Genomic DNA, 27,276 nt, shown 5'->3' with positions numbered 1-27,276 from the left:
AACAACATGTTTACTTGACCCGCTTCCAACCAAACTATTTAAAGAATTATTTCAAATCTTAGGACCGTCCGTTTTAAATAGAATTAATCTGTCTGTCTCCTCCGGGATAGTGCCAACAGCCTTTAAAACCGCTATTATTAAACCGCTACTTAAGCGACCAAATCTTGACCTGTACTGTCTCAGTAACTATAGGCCAGTTTTAAATCTCCCATTCATAGCAAAACTGCTTGAAAAAGTAGTAGCGCAGCAGCTAATTGATTACATGGTCGCTAATAATCGATATGAATATTTTCAGTCTGGGTTTAGAGCTAATCATCCCACTGAGACGGCACTTGCTAAAGTAACTAATGATCTCCTCTTAGCTATGGATTCAAATACTTCATCGGTATTATTACTACTCGATCTTAGTGCTGCCTTCGACACTGTTGACTTCAATATTTTATTAGAGCGTCTTAAAGGTTGTGTTGGTATTTCGGGGTCAGCACTAGGCTGGTTTCATTCGTATCTATCAGACAGGACGCGCCGAGTGGTCCATGGCAATGCGTCCTCTGAGCTCTATAAAGTTACGTGTGGTGTCCCACAGGGACCAATTCTACTTAATATTTATATGACTCCGCTTGGGGACATAATACGTAAATATAATATTAGTTTTCAATGTTACGCGGATGACACCCAATTATATATGCCATTATCAATGACAGATCCGCGTGACTTTTGTAATCTTGAGGCATGCCTTGCGGAGATCAAGCAATGGATGTCTCTCAACTTCCTTCGTCTGAACCCAGATAAAACTGAGATGTTGATAATTGGTTCAGCCCGTTATCACCATTTATTTAAGGAAACCACTTTGACTCTAGATAACCGTACTATCACTCAGAGTGATACTGTAACAAATCTCGGGGTAATATTTGACCAAACGCTCTCCTTTCAAAAGCACATTAAGAATATAACCAGAATAGCATTTTTTCACCTTCGTAATATTGCTAAGATTCGCCCAATCCTCTCGACCGGTGATGCGGAAATTATCATACATGCATTTATCACGTCGCGCCTGGACTACTGTAATGCATTATTCTCTGGTCTTCCCAAGTCCAGCATCAAAAGTCTACAGTTAGTACAAAATGCTGCTGCAAGGCTGCTCTCACAGACAAGAAAATTTGATCACATTACCCCAATATTAGCCAATTTACACTGGCTCCCGGTCCATTTAAGATGTGACTTCAAGTTTCTTCTATTAACCTATAAATCATTGCATGGCTTAGCGCCTTCATGTCTCATCGACTTAGTTGTTTCTTATGTTCCGTCTCGTAACCTTCGTTCGCAAAACGCTAGTCTTTTAAGGGTTGAAATTGGGGGGTTAGATCACCAAAAATGATTCCCGAGCGCGGCGCTGCTGCTGCTCACTGCTCCCCTCTCCCCCAGGGGATGGATCAAAAATCACATGGGGATGGGTTAAATGCAGAGGACAGAGCCCTTTGAGACTGCTTGTGATTTAGGGCTATATAAAAACTTGACTTGACTTGACTTAGTGACACCGAGGGCCAAGAAAATTGCAGGGGCTAGGGCATTTTCTATTCGGGCTCCAGAGCTCTGGAATGCCCTACCAATGGATATTAGAACTGCTACCTCAGTAGAAACATTTAAGACACGTTTAAAGACGTATTTCCTTGATATGGCCTTTAATTAACCTGTAGTAACCGATTCGGCTGGAGTTTGTTTTTGCTCCCTCTCCCTCTCCCCGACCCCACTCCCCCCACCCCTCCCCGGCTGGGGAGGTGGTTAGGTGACACCCAAGCTGACGACGGCTATCTAGATTCTTGTGGACCAATTCAGCATGAGGGAACTGCAGTGGAATACCCTCGTAGAGGACACTGCCAGGACAATCGAAGGCACCTCCGACAGCTCTTCGCTTTGGCCTGGACATCCACTTTTTGATTTCCATATTATGTATTTTATGTGCCCTCTTTGCATCCATTGCAGCCTGGTGATCCTGAAAGGGGGATCCTTCCATCTGTGGTCCCTTCTCAAGGTTTCTCATTTTTCCCCTGGTAGGGGTTTTTGAGTTTTTCCTTGCCCTTTTGGGAGCCCAAGATCAGGGGATGCTTTGAGAATAATTGTCCATTGATTGTCTATGTGAAGCCCTTTGAGACTGCTTGTGATTTAGGGCTATACAAATAAACTTGACTTGACAATCAGTGAATGATCCCAGAACTCAAGGCCCTGCTGAATGAGAAGAGGGGTTTCTTATCTGGAGATATGGTGGAAGTGAGAAGAGTGCAGAAGAATCTGAAATACAAGCTCTAGAAAGGCAAAGAAAGCTTTAGGAGGAAGATGGAAGAACAGCTCCAACAAAACAAAGTCCGAGAGGTCTGGAGAAACATGAAAAAAAGCTCTGGCCACCTTGAGGACAATTGATGAGCTCACGTTCCTGCTGACCCGTTATGGGTTAACGACCTGAAACTGTTTTTCAATAGATTTGAGTCTGGACCCCCCAGCTACCTTAGACTGCCTCCCCTCGCTCCTGGTGCAGTAACATAGCTATCTGCACTTTACCGCCCCCATCCCCTGCCGCAACTCAGCAACACGTCCACCTCAACACACTGCTAAAACGGTGAGATGTCAGCTCAGAAAGACAAAGATCAAGATGGCAGCAGGTCCAGATGGAATCAGCGCCAGATTGCTCAGCGACTGTGCAGACCAGCTCTGTCAAGTAGTCCTCCATATTTTCAACCTGAGCCTTAATCTGGAAGGGTCCCTGAACTGTGTAAGATTTTCTGTGTGGTTCCAGTGCCAAAGATTGCACACCCAAGGGAGCCTAATCACCACAGACCTATGGGCCTGACCTCTTATCTGATGAAGACCATATAGAGCACAGGTGTCAAACCCAAGGCCTGGGGGCCAGATACGGCCGGCCACATCATTTTATGTGGCCCACGAAGACAAATTCTGCATCAAATTCGTGTCATTACTAGAATTGCAAATTGACTTCACTTTTAATCATACCTTTTTTTTAATATTTGACCAGTTTTTACTCGTCTGATTTGAAAACGAGTTATTTGTCAGTTTGTTTTGTAGCTTTTACTGTATATAATATGAGGTGCTCATACATTTATTTGGGTTGACATTCATAATGACCCTCCGAAAGAAGCTATGACTACAATGCGCCCCACGAAAAAAATGAGTTTGACATCCCTGATGTAGAGGCTCATCCTGCAATACATACGCCTAATTTTGAACTCTGCAATTCGCCTACCAGCCTGGCATCAGAGTGGAAAACGCCATCATCCACTTGCAACACAGATCCCTCTCATCTGAAGCAGACGGAGAACACTGTGAGGGTCATGTTCTTTGACTTCTTCAGTGCCTTCAACACCATTTAGCCTGCACTGCACATCCGCAAACAGGATACGTTCTGAAGTGGGCAAAAATTACCCTTTGTTTTAATCAAGGAATGAAGTTGAGACCTTGAGGCCTCAAAGTTTTCATTAAGTGTGGACCAAAATAAAAAGAAAAGACACAAGAAAATGTACAGTTTCACAAGCTGAGAAATGTAAATTGTCCTGTAATTAATGAATTAATCACATGAATTGATTAATAGATGAATAATTCTGAGACATAAAAAGATTGGCAGTGTATCATCATCCATGGCATTGTACAAAATGAAACTTTGTTTGCATACAAAATTAGATGTAAACTTAAAAAAGACAAAAAGCTTCCAATACTTTTTGGGGTAAGTCAAAGATGAGTCATTCTGCCATGCCTGCGAGAAACATCAGTGTACTGCATAAAAATCATCAATTCAAAAACAAGCCATTAGTCAGAATTCCACTGTACGTCATATCTAAATATAAACGTGAAAACCCCATTTTTATGCAGCCAGAGCGCATTTTTCTGAAAGGAGCTCAAACAAAACTGGCATGATGCATTGACACAAAAATAGTATAATAATTAATGGTGAATACTTAAATACCGTATTGGCCAGAATATAAGACGACCCTGATCATAAGACGACCCCCTGTTTTTCAAGACTCAAGTTTGAAAAAAGACTTTTTGAACACCAAATTAAATGTTTATACAGAAAATAATTACATCTGAAACAAATGATTATAACAATATATTCGAGAGAAAAAGCATGTTATTTTGCCTCATTCAAATAATGCAAAAACTCTATCCCATCTTAATATATGAATATTTAAATATGTAAACTAAAGTCAAAGTCAGCTTTATTGTCAATTTCTTCACGTTTAGACACACAAAGAGATCAAAATTACGTTTCCCACCGTCCCACGGTGACTAGACACATTACACAACACATACAAGCAAATAGCACAGAGTAAAAATGAATAATGAATAAGTAATAAGCAAATAACCCAAATAAATAAACAATAAACAAATAAATAGATAAACAAGAGGAGCAAAATGGAGCAAGCGTGCATACAGCAGACAGCCAGTATATAGCGCCAAAGAACAGGACGTTATGCAGCCGAGGGTGGAGGGGGGAGAGAATTCAGGATCCTGACAGCTTGGAGTATCAAGCTGTTGGCGAGTCTGGTGGTGCGGGAGCGCAGGCATCTGTACCCCTTCTTGATAAGAGCCTCGGTGTTGTCGGTCCAGTCCAGTTTGTTGTTAAAGTGTACCCCCAGGTACCTGTAAGAGTCCACTCTTTCAACTTCCACTCCCTTGGTGGTGATAGGGGCGGAGGTCCCACCTAAAATCCACCACCAACTCCTTGGCTTTGGTGATGTTGAGCAGAAGGTGGTTGGTGTCGCACCACTTCACAAAGTTCTCCACCGGGGCCTTGTACTCCTCTTCCCTGTCGTCTGTGAGATAGCCCACAATAGAGGAGTCATCAGAGAACTGGTGTGAGCTGAATTGGAAGTCGGAGGTGTAGACAGTGAAGAGAAATAGTGCCAGGACAGTTCCTTGGGGGGCACCGGTGTTACATACCACCACCTCAGACTGACAGCCCTGCAGTCTAACGTACTGTTGTCTGTCTGTCAGGTAGTTGTGGATCCAGGCTGTCAGGGAGTCTTCTACACACATCACTGCTAGTTTGCCTGCCAGCAGTGATGGCTTGAAGGTATTAAATGTGCTGGAGAAGTCAAAGAACACGATCCTCACCATGCTCTGTGGCTTCTCCAGGTGTGTGTAGGCCCTGTGTAGCATGTAGATGACGGCATCTTCCACCCCCGCACTCTTGATATGCAAATTGCCGGGGGTCTAGGTAATCCTTCACCTGGAGCTTAAGATGTTGCAGCACCAGCCTCTCCAAGATCTTCATGAACTGAGATGTTAGGGCAATCGGTTTGTAGTTGTTTGGAGTGTTGGGCCGTCCATTCTTTGGCACCAGGACGATGCATGAGGTCTTCCAGAGGTGTGGAACCTTCCTCAGTTTTAGAGATAGACTGAAGAGATGCTGGAATGTGTCCGCTAGCTTTCCAGCACACCCCTTCAGTACCCCGGGGTTGATGTTATCTGGTCCTCTGGCCTTGTGCATGTTCACTCTGGAGAACTGCTTCCTCACCTGCTCAGATGTTATTAAACTGTGGGCGTCTCTTGGTGTGGAGCATGCTCCCTGTTTCCAACCGGTGGTGGTGGAAAGCAACTGCTGCTGGGGTGTGAGGGGGTCTGGAGAAGTGGGGGATACAGTTTCCTGGGGTGGGATGTATTGGAAAGAGGGAGGGGGGGTGACAGGGGACAGGTTGGTCAAACCTGTTAAAAAAGCAGTTCAGGTCATCTGCCTGCTCCCTCCACCACCGTATGTGGCTGCTTGAAACCAGTGATCATCTTAAAGCCCTTCCACACCTCCTTAGAGCTGTGGGGCACCAGCCCTCCCTCCAGTTTCCTCCTGTAGCTGTCTTTGGCTGCTCTCAGCTCCCTCTTCACCTCCGTTTGAGCGGCCTTGGCTCACTCAGTGTCCCCTGCTTTAAACAGCCTCCTCTTCCTCGTCAAGAGGGCCTTGATGTTGCCATTTACCCATGGCTTGTTGTTAGGAAAGCACCGCACCTCATTAATGGGGACGATGCTATCCTCGTAGAACTTGATGTAGTCCGTGACACAGTCTACAAGACCATCTATGTCTTCCCCGTGGACTCTCTGAAACATCCCCCAGTCGGTGGTCTCAAAGCACGGCCTCAGCTCCTCCTCCACATCCTCTGACCATTGCTGGACACTTCTGGTGGTGACAGGCAACCTCTTTATTATTGGGATGTATGCTGGTTCCATCCAGACCATGTTGTGGTCTGATGCCCCTAGTGGCAGGAGAGCTGTGAATGTGTAAGCTCCTTTCACATTGGCATAGAATTTGTCTAATATTTTTTCCTCCCTTGTTTTACATGTGACATACTGGGTAAAGTCCGTCAGCATCTTTCCCACATTTATGTGATTAAAGTCCCCATTCACAATAACATGTACACCTACAGCATCTGGGTGTGCAGTCTGTAGCCCCGCAATGCAAGAGTGGACGACGTCATTTGCACGCGCCGAGACTGAACGATCTCTCGCCTGACTCACACTTCTCCCTAGACGGTTTTCAAGTGGGGCGGGCTGACAGGAGTGCGACGGAACGATAGATGGTGCCATCCTGGACACGTCAGCGTTAAGGAGCGACTCTGCTCCAGTGACTTGGAGCTGTTGGTGGTTAGCATGCGACCATATTACCTCCCGAGGGAGTTTTCACGTGTTATTGCTATAACTGTGTACATCCCATTCGACTGTCACTGCTACGAACCGGATCCACACTATCATTTCTAGGCTTCAAAGCCAGCACCCCAAATCTCTCCTCCTCATCTCTGGGGACTTCAATCATGCTTCCCTGGCCTCTTCCCTCTCCACCTTTACGCAATACGTTGACATCCCCACCAGAAACAATAGAACTTTGGACCTGTTGTATGCTAATGTCAAGGATGCATACACCTCTTCCCCCCTCCCCCCACTTGGTCGCTCAGATTACAACCTTGTCCATCTGGTCGCAGACTATACCCCGGTGGTTAAACAGCGTGCAGCTGAGAGGAGGTCTGTGATGTTGTCGTCTGAGGAATCCACTGCCAGACTCAGAGACTGCTTTGAGAGTGCAGACTGGGAAGCGCTCTGTGGCCCCCATGGAAGAGACATTGACAGCGTGACCCACTGCGTTATGGACTACATAGATTTCTGTGTGGAGATCACTGTGCCCTCCACGTTGGTCCGGTGTTTTCCCAATAACAAACCCTGAGTGTCGTCTGAGATAAAGGCTCTGCTTAATGGGAAGAAGAGAGCCTTTGGTTCGGGGGATGTGGTGGAGCTGCGTAGAGTCCAGAAGGAACTCCGGCTGAAGATCAGGCCGGGGAAGGAGAACTACGGGAGGAGACTGGAGAAGCAAATGGGGCTTAACAACGCCAGAAACGTCTGGAGGGGTCTGCAGTCCATCTCGGCCCATGGTAAAGTGGTTGATCGGAAACCAGCTGATGGGGACAAGGACTGGGCGGATGAACTCAATCTGTTTTTCAACAGGTTTGATTCCGCCTCCCCCATGCCCCTTCACCTCGCTCCGCACCTCATTCTGCCACCTTCGACACTCCAGCCGCCCCGGCCAGATCACCAACCCCCTCTAACCGCCCGGAGTCACTCTTCTATCTCCACTCCATCACCCCGGTCTTCCAACACCCCCCTCTCCTTTACGGATCTTCAGGTGAGGAGTCACCTCAGAAAGATCAAGGCAGGGAAGGCCCCGGGCTCAGACGGCATCTGGCCGAGACTGCTCAGGGACTGTGCTGACCAGCTGAGTGGTGTGGTCATGTACCTGTTCAACCTGAGCCTAAGCTTAAATCCATCATGGACAACACCTCTCCCCCCCATGCATGAGATTGTGCGGTCCCTGAGCAGATCCTTTAGCGACAGACTTTTGCACCCTTGGTGTAGGAAGGAACGGTTCGGCAGGTCCTTCATTCCCTCTGTTGGCAGACTTTATAACGTGCATGCCACCTGATAAAATTAATGTGTTTCGTCTCTACTAGCGGCTCGTGTGTTCGTCCTTATCTATTATTTACCCTTTTTTGAAAGGTTGGCACTTGTTTTATTCTTGCACTCGTATTATTCTTGCACTCATGTGCGCTGCTGTGACAAGTGGATTTCCCCGCTGTGGGATGAATAAAGTTCTATCAAAACTTCAGCATGCTGCGCAAAGCCAAGGAGGAGGCCTACAGGAGTGGGGACCGTGACCTGTTCAGGCAGGGCAGGAACACACTGACCCGAGAGATCAGGAAAGCTAAGAGGAGCTATGGGGAGAACCTGGAGAGACACGTCTCTGCTACTCCTCATCCCGCAACAGTGTGGAAAGGCGTGCAGAGCATCACGGGCTTCAAGAAACCAACCCCTTGTCCTGTGGAGAACACAAGGCTTGCAAACCAGCTAAACAAGCTTTACTGCAGGTTTGAACGGTCCACCCATACAACAGGACCTCCTGCATCACAATCAACATCCTCTCTCTCTTCTCTTGGCAGTCCATTGATTTCGATGATGACGTTGCTCCAGATTAAAAGTGTGGACAGTTATAGGTGTTTTGCGGCGGTGCATAGCCATGTGGCTATGCAGGCTGATGCGTGATCTGCAGGTCTTGCCACATGAGGGGACAGGAGTATATGGTACTGGAGCGTGTTGGCTCTGATTTATGCCTCTGTGCACGGCGTTGTATACTCCTCTCTGTGGCCTGATCCTGAAGGTGAGTAATACCCTGGTGGCAGGTGGAACTCCAGGTGTGGCAAACAGCAGCCAGGGACTCGAGTGCTGTAGGTGTAATGTCACACTTCTTCAGGAGGGTTTTGAGGTGATCCTTGTAGCTCTTTTTCTGGCCCCCTGCAGATCTCTGACCACCCAAAAGCTGGCCATAGAGGATCTGCGTAGGGAGGCGGTGGGTCGGCATACGGATCACATGACCTACCCAACGTAGATGTTTCTGCGCAAGGAGCAGGGCAATGCTGAATGTGTGGGTCCGGTCGAAGATCTCAACATAGTCTTCCCAAGACACACTCAGGATCCTTTGCAGGCAGCGAATGTGGAAGGCCTCCAGGGTTCGTATGTGCCTCTGGTAGGGTGTCCAGGTTTCCGAGCCATATAGCAGTGTAGACAGACATACTGCCTTTTACACAGCTGCTTTGGTGGAGATAGTAAGACTCCTATTCTGGAAGACCCTGGAGCTAAGCCTGCTAAAGGCAGTGGAGGCCAGGCTGATGCAGACCTGAATGTCGTCATCGATGTTGCAGGAGGGGGACAGAATACTGTCTAGGTAGGTGAAGTGTGGGATGATGATAAGGGGATGATCATCGAGGGTGTAAGTGGGTGCACAGGTTTGAGGGGTAGACTCTTGCACAACTATCTGTGTTTTCTTGATATTAATTTGAAGACCAATTGCGCTGTACAAGGAGGCGACCACATTTAGCGCACGCTGTAGGGACTGTGGTGAGTGAGCGAGGAGAGCAATCTGTTCCCTGAGAAGGTTGACTGAGTGCGTGGACCTCAGTGCATCACAGCTGAGCCGCCTGAAGGGTGGTGTTTTCCTGAGAGGAGGACAGAGTTCCAGGATGAGTTTGGCTCTGATTAGACGGTGATCTGTCCAGCAGTCAGCTCCACGCATGGCTCTGGTGACTTGCACCTCTCCTGCTAGCTTGGCGGACAATGATGTAATCCAGGAGATGCCAGTGTTTGAAGCGAGGATGTTGCCAGGAGGTCTTGAACTTGTTCTTCAGCTGGAACAAGGTGTTTGTGATCACCAGTCGATACTCAGACCAAAATGTGAGGAGGTGGAGACCATTCGCATTGAGTTTACGTGCTGCCCAAGCACATCCTTCCATAAAACACCGTCAGAGCCCACTCTCGCATTGAAATCACAGAGTAGAATGAACTTGTCTGTGGGAGCTGTTTTATTCATGGCGGTGTGCAGGGAGGTGTAGAAGAGTTCCTTGCACTCAGGGTTAGCATCCAGTGTTGGAGCATATGCACTGATGAGGGTGGCATAATGATTGTTTGTGAGTGGAATCCGCCAGGTCATCAGTCTTTCACTGAGATTCAGGGATCCTCTGAAGTAGGCTTGATCGCACAGCAAAACCTACACTGTGGAGACGGCGGGAGCCTTCCGGAAGTCCCATCCAGAAGAATGTGTAGCCTTCTCCCACCTCTGTTATAGAGTCCTCTCCATGGAAGCGGGTTTCCCCAAGAGCTGCAATATTTATGTTATATCTCTACATCTCATGGGCAACCAGTGCTGTTCTTCGTCGAGGGCGACAAGAGTCATCACGCACATCCAAAAGTGTGCGGACGTTCCAGGGTGCAATGATGAGATTGACGTGGGTTTTCTTATTAGAATTTTGACTGCATAGAGGGATGACCCGGCAACTGCGGCAGGCTGCCCGGGTTAAACAGAACAGACCATTTTTAGGCCACCTTTTCGAGGCACTTCCCTATTCGGGGTGAGCATGGAGGAGGTGCTCGGTCGCATGAGAGGCTGCCGGAGAGGAGCGCTGTTCCATCCCACTCCTCGGCGACCACATGTCTCATGCCGCCCAACGTGCAGGGTTGGGCTAGATACTTCCAGTCACATCTGACCTGTACCTACTGCCCTTCCCATCGGCGCAGGACTTTGGAGTGGTGGTGGGAGGGGGGTTTGAAGTGGAGGGTGGGGTATCTGGAGTGGGCCTGTGCAAAGGAGTAGATTATAGTGAGGGAAGTGGCGCACAGTCTCTACCCTCACTGCCTTGGCTCCTCCCTACATATTCCAGTGAAATGCAGTGCACAACGAACTTCTGTAGAGGAGAGTTGCAGAAGACTGCCAAAAACACCTCTATTGGTGACTGCCTCACGCAGGTTTTCTCCACAGTTTTATCGTTAGGGGTTGACTCCCGTAGCCATAGCACAGGTGAGTGCACCCATTAGGCATTGGGGTTTTCGGTTTTACATTGGAGTGGCCTTCTCCTAGATGGGTTGCCTTGGATGGCTATAAGCCCCATCTGCCCATCCTATTTGCCAATAGCTGGGGCAGTGGTTGACAGTGGTTGACAGTCTCGTGGTTGACAGTCTCTCTCTCTCTCTCTCTCTCCTCTCTCTCTCTCTCTCTCTCTCTCTCTCTCTTCTCTCTCTCTCTCTCCTCTCTCTCTCTCTCTCCTCTCTCTCTCTCTCCTCTCTCTCTCTCTCTCTCTCTCCCTCTCTCCCTCTCTCCCTCCCTCCCTCCCTCCCTCCCTCCCTCCCTCCCTCCCTCCCTCCCTCCTCTCTCTCTCTCCTCTCTCTCTCTCTCTCTCTCTCTCTCTCTCTCTCTCTCTCTCTCTCTCTCTCTCTCTCTCTCTCTCTCTCTCTCTCTCTCTCTCTCTCTCTCCTCTCTCTCTCTCTCTCTCTCTCTCTCTCTCTCTCTCTCTCTCTCTCTCTCTCTCTCTCTCTCTCTCTCTCTCTCTCTCTCTCTCTCTCTCTCTCTCTCTCTCTCTCTCTCTCTCTCTCTCTCTCTCTCTCTCTCTCTCTCTCTCTCTCTCTCTCATACCCATATATATATATATACTCATATATGTATATATATACTCACAGATATATATATATACATATATGTAGATATAGATATATATCTATATCTACATATATATAATATTCAATGTTTGTTTATGTTTGATGGAGATTGTAACTGAGCTTCCTTTCTCTATCGTTCTCCTCGCGAGTAAACCTATCCCGGTTGTCTTCTCCTCTTTGTTCCAGAGTGTGATTTAATGTCTGATCATACTTAGACCTGACAAGTTACGTAATGTGTGCCGTCTACTAGTGTTGTGTGACGTCAGAAGTTGAGCGTTGACTTACGTGCTGTATTTCTGTCTGTAGCAGAACCACACGCACACACACCCCACAAACAACACACACACTTCATACGCTTCACACAAGAATCACACACACAAGAATCCCATCCACACACCCAAACACACCCATGTACACTACACACACCTGCTCTCACATCCTTACGACCAAACCTATACCCTTTTGCCAGTTTGCCTGTATGCCCCTATGAGCCACAGTGCCTGTTACGTTTTTGCCAATAATTCAGTAAAGCAATCAAAACTGAACCACGTCTTCCATCCTGTGTTCTGACCGACACCCGGGGCCGAAAAGAGCATAACCATCCAAGCCAACCCCCTATACAGTCCTCAGGCTCCCCAACAGAAACAGGTTTATTTACATTTCAAAATCCAGAAGCCATTCATTTACAAATGTGATTGCATTTTAGTTTACATATTTAAATGTTCAGATATGAAGATGTGATACACAGTTTTTGCATGATTTGAATGAGGCAAAATAACATGCTTTTTCTCTCGAATCTATTGTTATAATCATTTGTTTCAGATGTCATTATTTTCTGTATAAAAATTTAATTTGGTGTTCAAAGTCTTTTTTCAAACTTGAGTTTTGAAAAAGAGGGGGTCGTCTTATAATCAGGATCGTCTTATATTTGGGGCAATACGGTATTTGAGTGTATTCTTTAATCTAGCAATTACAATGGAGTAAATGGTAAATACTCCAAATCCATTTACTGATAAGCAAATAATTTATAAATCAAGTCAATAAGATTGCAATCTGGAAAGTGCATCGTTTTGCAAAAAACGTCTTTTAGGACAAAAAAACAATTGGATCTTAGATTATACCTGAATGAATTTGACAGAGAATTCCTGCTCCAGGGTAAATGGTGTTATATGAAAATTCCCAAGCAACAGACGCACTGTAGTATTGACTATTTGGCCTGCTTTGTACTTCACCAAATATGCAACCTGAGAAAACAAAAAAAACAAGTCGATTTTGGAGCTGCATCGAACAAACATAGAGAGGTCCTCTCACAACATAAAGGTTGTGGGCTCGTTCCACAGCCCTTGTGATAAGGTAAAAGCGTCCTGAAACGCCAGTTGCTCCTGATGCTGCGCCCTCAGTAGGGGAATGAAAGAACAGTGTTAAAGTGTGATGAGTGCCATGAAGGTTTACAAGTGAAAGCAAGTCAACATTAACATTGATTTCAGTCAAAAGGTTGAATTAAACTCACCTTCAACACAACATTTATGCAGACTTTTTGATTAATGAGAGAGGGCTGCATGTTTTCTTCTTCATCGATAATGACTTCATTTTGAGTGCCATCTAAAGACTGCAAAACCAGTGAAGCCATCTCCACAGGAACAACCTGAAAATCGATAACTCAGAGGTAAATCAATGTATTTTCTTGTTAGGGCTTTAGTGCAGTGGTTCTTAACCTCATTGGAGGTACCAAACCCCACTATTTTAAGATGCGCGTTCACCAAACCCCTCTTTAAAGAAAAATGTATTATTTTTTTTTCAAATTCAAGACATAAGTGTATTTTACTGGTGCACAAAATGAGCCGTGCATGATAATTACCTTGTTCAAAGAACAAAACCAACACAATACATGAACTGACAACAAACTACAAACCTGCAAATCAATGTGCTGTTGCCTTTGCGAGACCAGTTCACATATGTGTCATCACACACATCACTGACACAATAAATCAGGTGTGTTCGGACCTCCGCAGTGGAGGCTCTGCCGAACCCAGTTTAAGAACCACTGCTTTCGTGTCAGTGTATTATTACATAGTCCCAGTGGTTTGTCAATCAGTACCATCTGCAAGCTTGTTTTACGTAGCCTGTAAATGCAGTCATTTTTCTGCCTTTTTCTGGGTCACTGTTCTGTATACACCTAAAGCTCGATTCTACACAATTGTCTCATGCGGTTTGGTCATAAATACATTTTCAAGTAGTATTTTAAATGGAAGCAAAATTGACCTTACAAAACTCAACTAAATAGCACATAATGCTTCGTGCTAGTGATTTTAATTTCCGTGACCAAACGTTTGATAAGTAGTCGGACTGTTTGATCTTTATGACTGCGTTGCGGATAGCTAGGATTGTTTTTTGATTCGAAAAGGAGAACGTTTACGGAAGCACCTCATTAGAGTGTGGTAGTAGTAGAATAAGTGGTTGCTTTATTTTATTTTCAATCCAATTCACATAGCATCAAAATGGCTTAATATTGCCATCTGCGTATTACTTCTCTTTTCATAAAATGTCAACAGACTTTGATGTGTGGGGAGCATTCATGGTCAAGGATGGCAAACAGACCCTTACAGACGTAAATTAACGTAACAAAGAACCCCTTCGGCTGCCTATAAACATAATTTTCTAAAAAAACAAGACTTTCTAACACTGTCACGTGCCACCTGCCACCCAGCCGGAAACTATCCGCCACTACACTCATTCACAGCCATGCCCCTCCACTCTGCTCAATCACCTGCACCCGCTACTGCTCGATAACCGGCCCCTATTTAAACTCCATCATTCCAATCAGTCTTTGCCAGTTTGTCCCCTTTTGGGGGTCGCAGGCATGCTGCAGCCTATCCCAGCGGTCATTGGGACACCCTGAACCAGTTGCCAGCCAATCGCAGGGCACACAGAAATGAACAAACATCCGCACTCACACCTAGGGTCGATTTGGAGTGCTCAATCGGCCTACCAAGCATGTTTTTGTGAAGTGGGAGGAAACTGGAGTGCCCGGAAAAAACCCACGCAGGCCTGGGAAGAACATGCAAACTCCACACAGGGAGTTTGCATTAATAATTACCGTAATTTTCGGACTATAAGTCACTCCGGAGTATAAGTCGCACCAGCCATAAAATGCACAATAAAGTGAAAAAAACATATATAAGTCGCACCAGAGTATAAGTCGCACTTTTGGGGCAAATTTATTTCTCAAAATCCAACACCAAAAACAGACACGAACCAGCAACAACAGGCTAAACAATACGGTATGCAAACGTGACATATACACAAACAAGGAGCTGAGAACGGGCCTGACGTAACATTCAGAGTTATTCAAGTGAATATTACATAAATAACACGTTTATCAAACCATCTGTGTCACTCCAATTCATTAAATCCATCGATCGTGCTTTATTATGTAAACAATGCCGCGTATGCGCCGCATATGCTCATGTCGGACCCGTTGTAAGTTGCATTTCTAAATATTCCACAGACCCATATAACGATATATAAAGTATATTTCAAATAACTATCAGATTAAAACAATATTATTAAACCATCTGTGTCACTCCAAATCATTAAATGCATCGATCAAATTCCTCGTTCTTTATGTCAACAACGCCGCACGTGCGCTGAAGAGATCTAGTGTATTGTAGCGTTATCATCCATTTGGCTTTTTCCTTGCTTTTTCACTTGGCGAGCTCTCCATGCAATGTTGGCGTTTTGTTTGGTGAGATTTTCGTTGATGTTGATCTTTCATTTACTCAAATCTAACATGGGTAATCAAATATGTTACACATTACACATTTTTGAACCGATTCAACCCATTCCATCTTTCAACTCTTCATATTATTCCTCCCTATTCCCCAAATTCCCATTTACCATAAATTCCACATTTTCAAATGAGATATTCCACCAAATTCTCCAAAATTCCGTTTTTTCCCTCTAAATTCCACATTTTTCAACCCATTCCAACTTTATTCACCTTATGCTTCCCATATTCACCCCCTTGACCCCCTCTTCCACTATGTGGCGGCCATCTTGGATTGACCCTAAAGTGCCATGATTGGACCGGAAGTGACCCCAGGTAATTTGGAAGTGACCCTCAATGAACCGGAAGTGACCTAAGGCAAACCGGAAGTGACCTCAGACAAACCGAAAGTGACCCAAAAAGAACTGGAAGTGACGCTAATAAACCGGAAGTGGCCTAAATTGAACCTGAAGTGACCCAAATAAACCGGAAGTGACCTCAGCTAAACCGGAAGTGGCCAAAATTGAACCAGAAGTGACCCAAATAAACCAGAAGTGACCTCAGCTAAACCGGAAGTGGCCCAAATTCAACCAAAAGTGACCCAAATAAACCGGAAGTGACCTCAGCTAAACCGGAAGTGGCCTAAATTTAACCGGAAGTGACCTGAATAAACAGGAAGTGACCTCAGGTAAACCGGAAGTGGCCTAAATAAACCGGAAGTGACCTCAGCTAAACCCCGAAGTGATATCTTTCAACCGGAAGATTCAAGATCATTCCGCAGTATTCCCCAAAAAGTTATTCAAGCAATTTCGCCTTCACACGCAATTTCTCCAGAAATTGCAAATTCTAGTTTCATAATGAAATAAATAAATAAAAATCACGGTTCTTTGCTGGTGCAAATCTTGGCAATTGTGCCATTTGTAGTTGCAACAATCCTTGCGGCACAGTAGACAAATGGTAACTCCCTCTGCCTCCCAGTTCTGAGGGTGCCTCTGAGCAATGTGCGTCACTGTGGACAAGCATAGGAAGTGCGGCAGCCAGCCTTCACGAAAGAGGCAGAACAACAAGCAAGCTCCTGGAAAGACAGGTAGACGGTCGGTCCAAAAAGTGAAGTCCTCTAGCTACACAGTGAATTAAGCAAACAAGAAATAGGTGGCAGGCGTGCATGTGTCAAGGCAGACAAACCAGCCAGGTATCTTGCTACACAGTGGATCAGGCAAACGGGAATCAGATGCTGTGAATGTGTGTGTGTGTGTGTGTGTGTGTGTGTGTGTGTGTGTGTGTGTGTGTGTGGCAGACTTAAAAAAAGAAAAAAATCTGCAATACACCGAATCAATCTGCAATATTTGTTTAAAAAAAAATCTGCGATAGAGCGACGCCGCAATAGGTGAACCGCGAAGTAGCGAGGGACTACTGTATTCAATTGAAATTGCTGATCTGAATAATCAATGATTTATAAAAGAAAATCTTGAAAATGATTAGGAGTGCACAAACTTTTGCATACAACCGTACATTTTATAAAATGTACTTTTGTAAATGTTTGTCATTGTACAGTTATACATCACAGAAATCTAAGAAGTGGCTGGCAACCAGTTCAGGATGTTCCCCGCCTACTGCCCGATGACTGCTGGGATAGGCTCTAGCACGCCTGCGACCCCCGAGGGGATAAGCAGTACAGTTAATGGATGGGTGGATTAATGAATTAATGCTGGCTTGGGGGCGCAAGCATTTGCCTGGTTGTCGACGTTCAGATGTCAGTGTCGGGCCACACTACCTGTCATTGGTTGAGTGTATATGGACAAGGTGTGCCTGAGTGCTTCTTTGGAGAAAATACTTGTTTCTGAACAAAATCACATATCAAATTTAACAGGAAACACTGCATTCCAGGAGACGGGCTATGCACCGGCTTGAAGCAGAAAATTCTCATCATGATGCCCACTGAAGTCAGCAACCGATAAAACATTTAGGCAGAAAGTAGCAGTGGCAGGTGAAAATTTTTTTAAGGGCTACTTAAGCTTTTCCAAAATATTTTACTGGATTTCCATTTCCACATATTTCCCTGTAGTGAAAAATATGTGAATAATTTTGTGCTACAGGACGTGGGAACCTTGAAAAGGCAAAGATAAATGCCATGTCTTTGTTGTGGCTGTGATTCAACAGTTTTAGCATTTGTGTAAAACAAGCTTATGATCTGAAAATTGCTTTGTTTAGTCAATTTCTTGATTGACAAATATAGCAATATTATATATCACTGTGCAGTCACAATTTTGTGACTTTTTTCATAAGAACACAAACAGGGCATACTTACAGTGGCACCTCCATTCCTTCCCTGTAAAACAAAATAAATAATGACATTTTACTCACTTGTTCACATGCTTACATACGTACACACACCAAAATGCTGTAGATTGCACTTGCAGTACCGGCACCTCGAAAAAGTATTTGTCCTTTTCTGAAAATCTTTATATTTTGGCATAATTTTTGAGAATGTGCTCTCCAATAAAAGACAAATTGATACAAACCTCAATACATGTACATACGATTAAGGGTACGATTAAAGTAGGATTAAAGGATGATTAGATTTTAGTGCTTTAATTCATTGTGGTCACATCTTTTATGCAATGTATTTTTACACAAAGCTCCATGCAATACAAATATATTTTTATAGTACATCTTGGAAAGCACTTCTCATATAGAAATTGGATAACCACAAAGACGGTGAAAACAGTAAATTGAAGCACAAATCAATATACAGTAACGGAACAATAACAGTCAGTCGAAAGCCAAAGAATAAGAATGGGTCAAATGAGTTTTAAAAATGGACAGGGACACATCTTTTAAGTCAAAACTAATATTCAGATTCAAAAAATTTTTTGTTCCATGGTTCTGAGCGATGTGCATCACTGCGGAGAAACACGTTAGTGCGGCAGCCAGCCTGACACAAATGAAGCAGGACAACCGCGTACAACACGCACTGTTTATTTAGGGCAGTGGTCTCCAACTCCCGAGCCGCGGACCAGGACGGGTCTGTGGATCATTTGATACCACACCAGAAAGTACGAATAACTTGCATTATTTCTGTTTTATTTAACTGAGTCTGAAATTGTTTTTGTTTTGAAAAATGGACTAGATTCTCTCCTGCACCTCATGACGTGAACAAAACAACATTACTCATGTTGGCGTGATGTTATGAGGACGCTGTGAGTAAAGTTGCATAGAATTCCACCATTGTATGCAATGTAGTCCATGCTGTTGAAGGGTGTGTTGGGACCGTGGTGTGTGTTCTTTCTACTCCTTGTTTTCCGAGTATGTTCAGTAAAGTTTTTTGCGACACACCTGGGTCTCCTTTCCTTTGGCACCATAATACCATCGTTTTTATGCCGGTCGTATTATTTTATCCATCCATCCATCTTCTTCCGCTTATCCGGGGTCGGGTCACGGGGGCAGCAGCTTTAGGAGGGACTCCCAGACCTCCCTCTCGCCAGCCACTTCATCCAGCTCATCCCGGGGGATCCCAAGGCGTTCCCAGGCCAGCCGAGAGACATAGTCTCTCCAGTGCGTCCTGGGTCGTCCCCGGGGTCTCCTAGCGGTGGGACATGCCCGGAACACCTCCCCAGGGAGGCGTCCAGGAGGCATCCTGATGAGATGCCCGAGCCACCTCATCTGGCTCCTCTCAACGTGGAGGAGCAGCGGCTCTACTCCGAGTCTCTCCCGAATGACCGAGCTTCTCACCTCATCTCTAAGGGAGAGCCCGGACACCCTGCGGAGGAAACTCATTTCGGCCACTTGTATCCTGGATCTCGTTCTTTCAGTCACGACCCATAGCTCGTGACCATAGGTGAGGGTAGGAGCGTAGATCGACCGGTAAATCGAGAGCTTTGCCATTTGGCTCAGCCCTCTCTTCACCACGACGGACCGGTACTGAGTCCGCATTACTGCCGACGCTGCACCGATCCGCCTGTCGATCTCGCGCTCCATCCTACCCTCACTCGTGAACAAGACCCCAAGATACTCCTCCACTTCCTCCACAACATTCCCAAACTTGGCAAATTAAAAAAATTCACGTTTTCAAGTTTAAAATTTGCACAAAATTTAACAAAATTTTGTTTTTCACTTCTAATTTCTACATACTTTACCCGATTCAACCCGTTCCAACTTTCAACTGTTCATCTTTTGCCTACCTATTCCACACCTTGCCACTTAACAAAAACTTCACATTTTTCAAATTTGAAATTCAACCAAATTCTGCAAAATTTCTACATCAACCGATTCAACTCGTTCCAACTTTCAACTGTTCATCTTTTGCCTACCTATTCCACACCTTCCCATTTAGCAAAAATTTCACATTTTTTAAATTTGAAATTCAACCAAATTTTCCAAAATTTCCTGTTTCCACTCTAATTTCTACAGTTTTCAACCGATTCAACCCATTCCAACTTTATTCACTTTGTTCAACTTATGCTTACCATATTCACCCCTTCCACTATGCATCCACAATTTAACCCTTGACCCCCACTTCCAGTGTGGCGGCCATCTTGGATTGACCCTGAAGTGACCCCAATGAACCCTGAATGGACCGGAAGTGACCCCAGGTAACCCGGAAGTGACCCCAAATGAACCGGAAGTGACCTCAGGCAAACCAGAAGTGACCCTTAATAGACCGGAACTGACCCTAAATAGACCGGAAGTGACCTCAGGCAAACCGGAAGTGACCCCAAATGAACCAGAAGTGACCTAGGCAAACCGGAAGTGACCCTAAATAGACCAGAAGTGACCTCAGGCAAATCGGAAGTGACCCTAAATAGACCGGGAGTGACCCCAAATGAACCGGAAGTGACCCCGAATAGACCAGAAGTGACCTCAGGCAAACCGGAAGTGACCCTAAATAGACCGGAAGTGACCTTATTTCAACACAAAGTGCCCCAAATGGCTACATTTTCCCTAACCTTCGCAATTTTTGTCCGATTCAACCCGTTTCAACATATAACTCCGAAAGTGAAACTTTTTAAGCCATATATTTCGTTTTGTTCCAAATTTCAAAACTTTTTGGCGCAATTTTTTTTTTTAATTCCCATTCATTCTCAATGGGGATTTAACATTTGCTCTAACTTCTACAATTCTTGTCCGATTCAACCCGTTTCAACATTTAACTCCGAAAGTAAAACTTTTGAAGCCGTATATTTCTTTTCGTCCCAAATTTCAAAACATTTTGGCGCAATTTCTTTTTTAAATTCCCATTCATTCTCAATGGGGATTTAACATTTGCTCTAACTTATACATTTTTTAACTGATTCAACCCGTTCCAACTTTCAACTGTTAATCTTTTGCCTACCTATTCCACAACTTTCAAGTTAACAACAATTCAAAACTTTGAATTTTCCAAAAAGTTATTCAACCATTTCGCCTTCACACGCAATTTCTCCAGAAATTGCAAATTCTAGTTTATAATATCTTTCAGCAAGTAATTGTGTCACGTCTACAGGTTCATAACATCAACAGTATTAACATGGCCACTTCGTAGCTTGCTTTAGTAATATTTACTTTTGACTCACAGCCCCGCCTGAAGAGTCGCTGTTGTGATGCCAGTTCAGCTTGGAGCTGCTTCACTTTATCAGCGCGGTCACTCCCTGTTAACTTGTCCGATGTGTTAAACATGTTTAGTCTGATAGTGTCTCTTTAGGTTGAAATCTTTAAACAAGACAACCATCTCTTTACAAATTAGACAAACACAATTGCCTTGATTTTCAGTGAAGAAGTATTGTAATTTCCATTTCTCTTGAAATGTCAACTTTCCTCGTTTTCTTTGCAGCCGCCATGGCAGAAATGAGAGGAGAGGGGTGGTGCTGCCAGTTTTTAGTAATAGGAGGAATTACAGTTTCAAGTTTCATGATTTTTTTTAATTCAGTTTGACGGTGCAGGCGGGCCATAAATAATATGTTATAAGAAATCGTATGAAATCTGACCGGAGGCCGGATTTGGCCCGCGGGCTGGACTTTGGACATGGCTCATCTATACAACATAAATAAAAGAATACCGCATAGAAATGCTTAGTTGTTGCAAAGTGAAATAAAGTAAAACATTTCCACTTTTCCTCGCCTTGCCAATTGCTGCTGAATACATTATCCATAACCTAATGTATGGATATGGATGGATGTTATGTTGCGCGCATGCACACACACACACACACACACACACACACACACACACACACACACACACACACGCTCACCCCCCCCCCCCCAAACACCCAATTTCTGCATTTGAGACTTGCATTTACACTTTTGTTTAACCACTTGTTCATTATTGCATGGCTTCTTATCTCTGCTAACTTACTTATGGTTTAAGGTTTATTGTGCAATACGTACAATGCATAGGAGTGGCAAAAGCTTTTGTCTTGAATATTTTAATATTTTTAATTTTTAAATCAAAAAATAATTAACTTTGCAAAACTTAAAAATATGAAATAAATTATGTAAGACATACTGATATACTTACACATATTGTGTCTAAGCATTAATTAAAAATTAACTACATTTATTGAATTGCTTTTACAGTACAGTAATGGCAATCTTGTTTCTGTTAAGATTGCTTGGCATTTCTTGGCACCGCCACCACTTTATTATCCTTTGCGTTTATTTACAAGAAAAATTGTAAATTAATCCAAGGTGTATTGTACACCCTGAGCCGTTTATAGAGAGAACAGACATCCCCACTATTATAGCAGACACATGCGCGGTATAACTCACTGCAAAGAGGTTGATATTTGTGTAGGTATCTATGCTTATGCTTGGTCGAGAGCTGCAGTCCTCTTTCAGATCCACACGACGAGAACATCGACTTTGCCTGTCCACTAGGAATGCTGTGGGGGGAAAAAAGGACACTAAAACTTACATTATAAATGGAAATTACATTACCATTAGGAATGCTGTCGAAAAAAAGACACTGGAAATTACATTACCACAGAGCATTTTCTGTAAAAATTGTCTGCCTAGTCAATATATTGTTTCGGCCCGAATATAAGACGATGATTTTTGCATTGAAATAAGACTGAAAAAGTGTGGGTCGTCTTATATTCGGGGTCTAGACATTATACCCATTTTCACTTGTGTGCAGCGGTAAGTTAAAGATTGCTGGTATCGAATGAGTATGTTGCTGTGATCGTGTGTGTCTTTGAAACAAAGTGAGTATATACATTTCATTGTTACTATTGTCCACTGTTGTGCCGTTTGACCGGTCGTGGTTTGCTTCATGTGCGCTCTGATTGATCGATAGCTCTGGCGGGCTCATAATCGACTGAGTATGTTGCTGTGATCGTGTGTGTCTTTGACACAAAGTGAGTATCGTCGCACCAGCCATAAAATGCACAATAAAGTGAAAAAAAACATATATATAAGTCGCTCCGGAGTATGTCGCACTTTTGGGGCAAATTTATTTGTCAAAATCCAACACCAAGAACAGATATGAACCAGCAACAACAGGCTAAATGATACGGTATGCTAACGTGACATATACACAAAGGAGGAGCTGAGAACGGGCCTGACGTAACATTCAGAGTTATTCAAATAACTATTACATAAATAACACGTTTATCAAACCATCTGTGTCACTCCAATTCATTAAATCCATCGATCGTCCTTTATGTAAACAATTCTGCTTATGTGCCGCATAAGTGCCGCGCCGCTGACGTTGGACTCGTAAGTTGCATTTCTAATATTCCACAGACCCATTTAACGATATATAAAGTATATTTCAAATAACTATCATATTACAACAATATTATCAAACCATCTGTGTCACTCCAAATCATTAAATCCTTCGATCAAATTCCTCGTCCTTTATGTCAACAACGCTGCGCGTGCGCCGCACAGATCTGGTATATAACTATATTGTAGCGTTAAAGTACCAGGAAAGACGTGGGTTTGGTAAATGGCTCTTTATTTAAGAAAACAAGAGTTCAACGAGCCAACTACTGAACTGTAACAATAAAAATATAGAAGTTGCTACACAAAATAAAATATATCAAATAACTATAACATAAATAACAAGCTTTTCAAACCTTGTGTCACTCCAAATCATTAAATCCTTCAAACAAGAGGCCCTTCATCATCCTGTGATCGAATCCTTTGTCCTTTATATAAACAACCGCCGCGCCGCTGACGTCACTTGCCGTTCAAATTACAGTAATCCCTTGCTACATCGCGGTTCGTTTATCGCGGTTTCACTAGTCAGGTCAAGTCAAGTTTATTTGTACATTGCGGATTTTTGAATTTTGAAAATTTGTGAAAACAAATCACATATAAATTGCTCCTGAGTATAAGTCGACCCCCCACCCAAACTCTGGGGAAAAAAAACGGGATTTATAGTCCGAAAAATACAATATATGCATTTCATTGTTACTACTGTCCACTGTTGTGTCGTTTGTCCGATTGCTGTTTGATTGATTGACAGCTTCGGCGCGCTCCTTTAAGTTTGCCTCGCTTCGTACAAGTAGCCGTTACACAGCGGCACGGCGACTAACGGTTGCCAGCAAATGTATTTTGTTGTCTCGATCAAGGACTTATGTTTGGTGTGTTGCCGAGAGTATTTCATTTATGGTTATTTATTATTATTTTTTGCCAATAATTCAGTAAAGCAATCAAAACTGAACCACGTCTTCCCTCCTGTGATCTGACCAACAACCGGGGGCGAAAAGAGCTTAACCATCCGAGCCAACCCCCTATACAGTCCTCAGGCTCCCCAACAATAGTGGTAGCAGTTTGCATTATTTTATTGCAATGTTTTTCCTTATTCAGATTTGTTTCAAGACTACAGTTAGACTTCACTTTGATGGTTAATGCAGTTATTGCAATTTTGTTGTTTTATCACAGTAGATTGGTTTATTTACATTTCAAAATCCAGAAGCCATTCATTTACAAATTTGATTGCACTTTACTTTACATATTTAAATGTTCAGATATTAAGATGTGATAACAGTTTTTGCATGATTTGAATGAGGCAAAATAACATGCTTTTTCTCTCGAATATATTATTATAAACATTTGTTTCAGATGGGATTATTTTCTGTATGAAAATTAAATTTGGTGTTCAAAAAGTCTTTTTTTCAAACTTGAGTCTTGAAAAAGAGGGGGTCGTCTTATATTCGGGTCAATAGAGTACTAAATAATACTACTGCTCACAAAGATATATAATTGACCTTTAAAAAGAGCAATTTTCCCTGATAAAATGAAAATAATTAAAGTCCTTCCCATATATAAAGGTGGCAATAAGACCACCGGATCTCAATCTTTCTTCAATGCACTTTTATTCTCCTTTCAAAAACACATTAAGAACATCATGAGAATTGTGTTTTTTCACCTCCATAATATTGCTAAGATTCGTCCAAGGACAGGGGACACAAACTCCAGCCGGATCGGTAAACACAGGTTAATAAAAATGTGTCTTTAGTCGTGTCTTAAATGTTTCTACAGAGGTAGCAGTTCTGATATCTATCAGTAGGACATTCCAAAGCTCTGGAGCCCAAATAGAAAATGTTCTAGACCCTGGAGACTTCTTTTTGGCAGTCGGGTCACTAAAAGACTAGCGTTTTGCGAGCGAAGGTTCCGGGACAGAACGTAAGGCACAACTAGGTCAACGACATACAAAGGCGTTAAGCCATGAAGTGTTTTATAGGTTAATATAAGAACCTTGACGTGGCATCTTAAATGGACCGGGAACCAATGTAAGTTGGGTAATATTGGGGTAACGTGATAAAATTTTCTCGTCCGTGTGAACAGTCTCACCGCAGCATTCTGTACCAACTGCAGACTTTTAAAACTGGACTTAGGAAGACCAGAGAATAATACGTTACAGTAGTCAAGGTGCGACGTAAGAAACGCATGTATGATAATTTCTGCATCACGAGTTGAAAGAATCGGACGAAAGAGCGATGAATAAGTAATAAGCAAATAACCCAAATAAATAAACAATAAATAAATAAATAGATAAATAAGAAGTGTGTATGATCTGCCTTCAAGCTATCATCAATGTAGCTGGATCACAGGGAAGACACTTTGATTCATCACTTAAATATATGCATCGTGACACCTCAAGTACAAAACTTCCAAAAATATTCTGCCTGAGAATGTGCAAAGTTTATGCAAGCAAAGGAAAGCTAATCTTGGTCTCAGATGAATGTTGATGTTTGAGAAGCAGCAAATAGACACGACACTTTGAAGTCACATGTTAGCAGTTATACAGTGGGGAGAACAAGTATTTTATACACTGATGATTTTTCAGGTTTTCCCACTTGCAAAGCATGTCGAAGTCTGTAATTTCTATCATAGGTACTCTTCAACTGAGTGATGAAATCTAAAACAAAAATTCAGAAAATCACATTGTATGATTTTTAAATCATTTCCATTTTATTGCATGAAATAAGTATTTGATACATCAGAAAAAACTTAATATTTGGTGCAGAAACCTTTGTTTGCAATTCCAGAGATCAGACATTTCCTGTAGTTCTTGACCAGGTTTGCACACACTGCAGCAGGGAGTTTGGCCCACTTCTCCTTACAGATCTCCTCCAGAGCCTTCAGGTTTCAGGGCTGTCGCTGGGCCACACGGACTTTAAGCTCCCTCCAAAGATTCTCTATTGGATTCAGGTCTGGAGACTGGCTAGGCCACTTCAGAACCTTGAGATGTTTCATACGGAGCTACTCCTTAGTTGCCCTGGCTGTGTGTTTTGGGTCGTTGGCGTGCTGGAAGACCCAGCCGCGACCCATCTTCAATGCTCATACTGAGGGAAGGAGGTTGTTGGCCAAGACCTCACGATACATGGCCCCATCCATCTTTCCCTGAATACGGTGCAGTCGTCCTGTTCCCTTTGCAGAAAAGCATCCCCAAAGAATGTTTCCACCGCCATGCTTCACAATTGGGATGGTGTTCTTGGGGTTGTACTCATCATTCTTCTTCCTCCAAACACGACGAGTGGAGTTTAAACCAAAAAGTTATATTTTTGACTCATCAGACCACATGACACTATTTTGCTCAATAGCAAGACATTCTATTCTGTACATCACTCCAGTTTATTAGGTTTGCCTAATAAGCAATCCACACTTCACTCGGTAGTTCCACTGCATGCACATTCTTTACATCCACAGCTTGTTTTGATTCACATTGCACAGCTCCAATAAACAGCTCCTCTTCCGTGTCAACGGATTATTACTTATTCGTTGCTCGTCTGTTCGTTTTTACTCTTTGTGCTATTTGATGTGAGTGTTGTGTACTGTGTCTAGTCACCGTGGGACGGTGGGAAACGTAATTTCGATTGAAAAACAGGAGTCTTTGTTTACTTTCATTGTTTTCTTTCTAGAGGCACAAAGTTAGCAAAGTTGTTCCTGCCTTTACATTTTTTTGTATGTTGGACACTGCCGGGCTGCATGTCTGTTACCGCACCGTCTGCAGTCATGTGGCACCATATTCCTTGACTCCGCATGCCCTCCTGTGTCCTTTTTGTTCACTACGTCCACCGGCATGTTCTCTAGTCCCAGTCCATTCGCAACCATTGCTACTGCACTGGTGCCAGTTTCAGCTGCGTTCCTTTGTCCAAATGTTTTTGCGTGCATGGCAAAAAATTCACTCGCGTGACAGACTTTCACAGCACCGTCCAAAGTGAGGTCACTGTCGCTCGGCATTTTTTCGTTCACGCGCTTATCATATAAGCCTAACACAATTTGATCACATATCATCGAGCCCTTAAGTTCTCCAAAGTGGCATGTTTGTGCTTTGGTCTTCAAGTCGGTCAAAAAAAGCACAAAGGGCTCACCAAGTTTTTGCATGTAGGAACAAAAAACACGTCTCTCATAGACATCATTTTTTTCCAGGGCATGCAATACTTATCAAAAAAATTGTAAAAAATGTAAATCACCCATGCCAATGGCACTAACACAGGGCCATATCATCACAGATGCTGACTTTTTAACTTTGGGTCCATAATAGAATGGACGGTT

At 43.6% G+C, this 27,276-nt stretch overlaps 1 protein-coding gene across 3 annotated transcripts in view; it reads right to left on the bottom strand.

The window, feature by feature from the left end:
• Positions 1 to 27,276, bottom strand: part of LOC147061328 (tectonic-1-like) — a 104,354-nt gene that overhangs the window by 18,341 nt on the left and 58,737 nt on the right. For all 3 annotated transcript variants that reach the window (XM_085934938.1, XM_085934946.1, XM_085934954.1), the window contains exons 6-9: positions 22,036 to 22,148; positions 17,598 to 17,618; positions 13,034 to 13,168; positions 12,645 to 12,767 (exon numbers count right to left, since the gene is read on the bottom strand). In XM_085934938.1, coding sequence (XP_085791064.1) covers positions 12,645 to 12,767; positions 13,034 to 13,168; positions 17,598 to 17,618; positions 22,036 to 22,148 — 392 coding nt within the window. The remainder of the gene's footprint in view (positions 1 to 12,644; positions 12,768 to 13,033; positions 13,169 to 17,597; positions 17,619 to 22,035; positions 22,149 to 27,276) is intronic.

The sequence above is a fragment of the Syngnathus leptorhynchus genome, chromosome 2 (genome assembly GCF_054491065.1).
Source record: "Syngnathus leptorhynchus isolate UIUO chromosome 2, UIUO_Slep, whole genome shotgun sequence".
In the NCBI taxonomy this organism is placed as follows: Eukaryota; Metazoa; Chordata; class Actinopteri; order Syngnathiformes; family Syngnathidae; genus Syngnathus; species Syngnathus leptorhynchus.
This window is presented reverse-complemented; position numbering and strand designations above follow the sequence as displayed.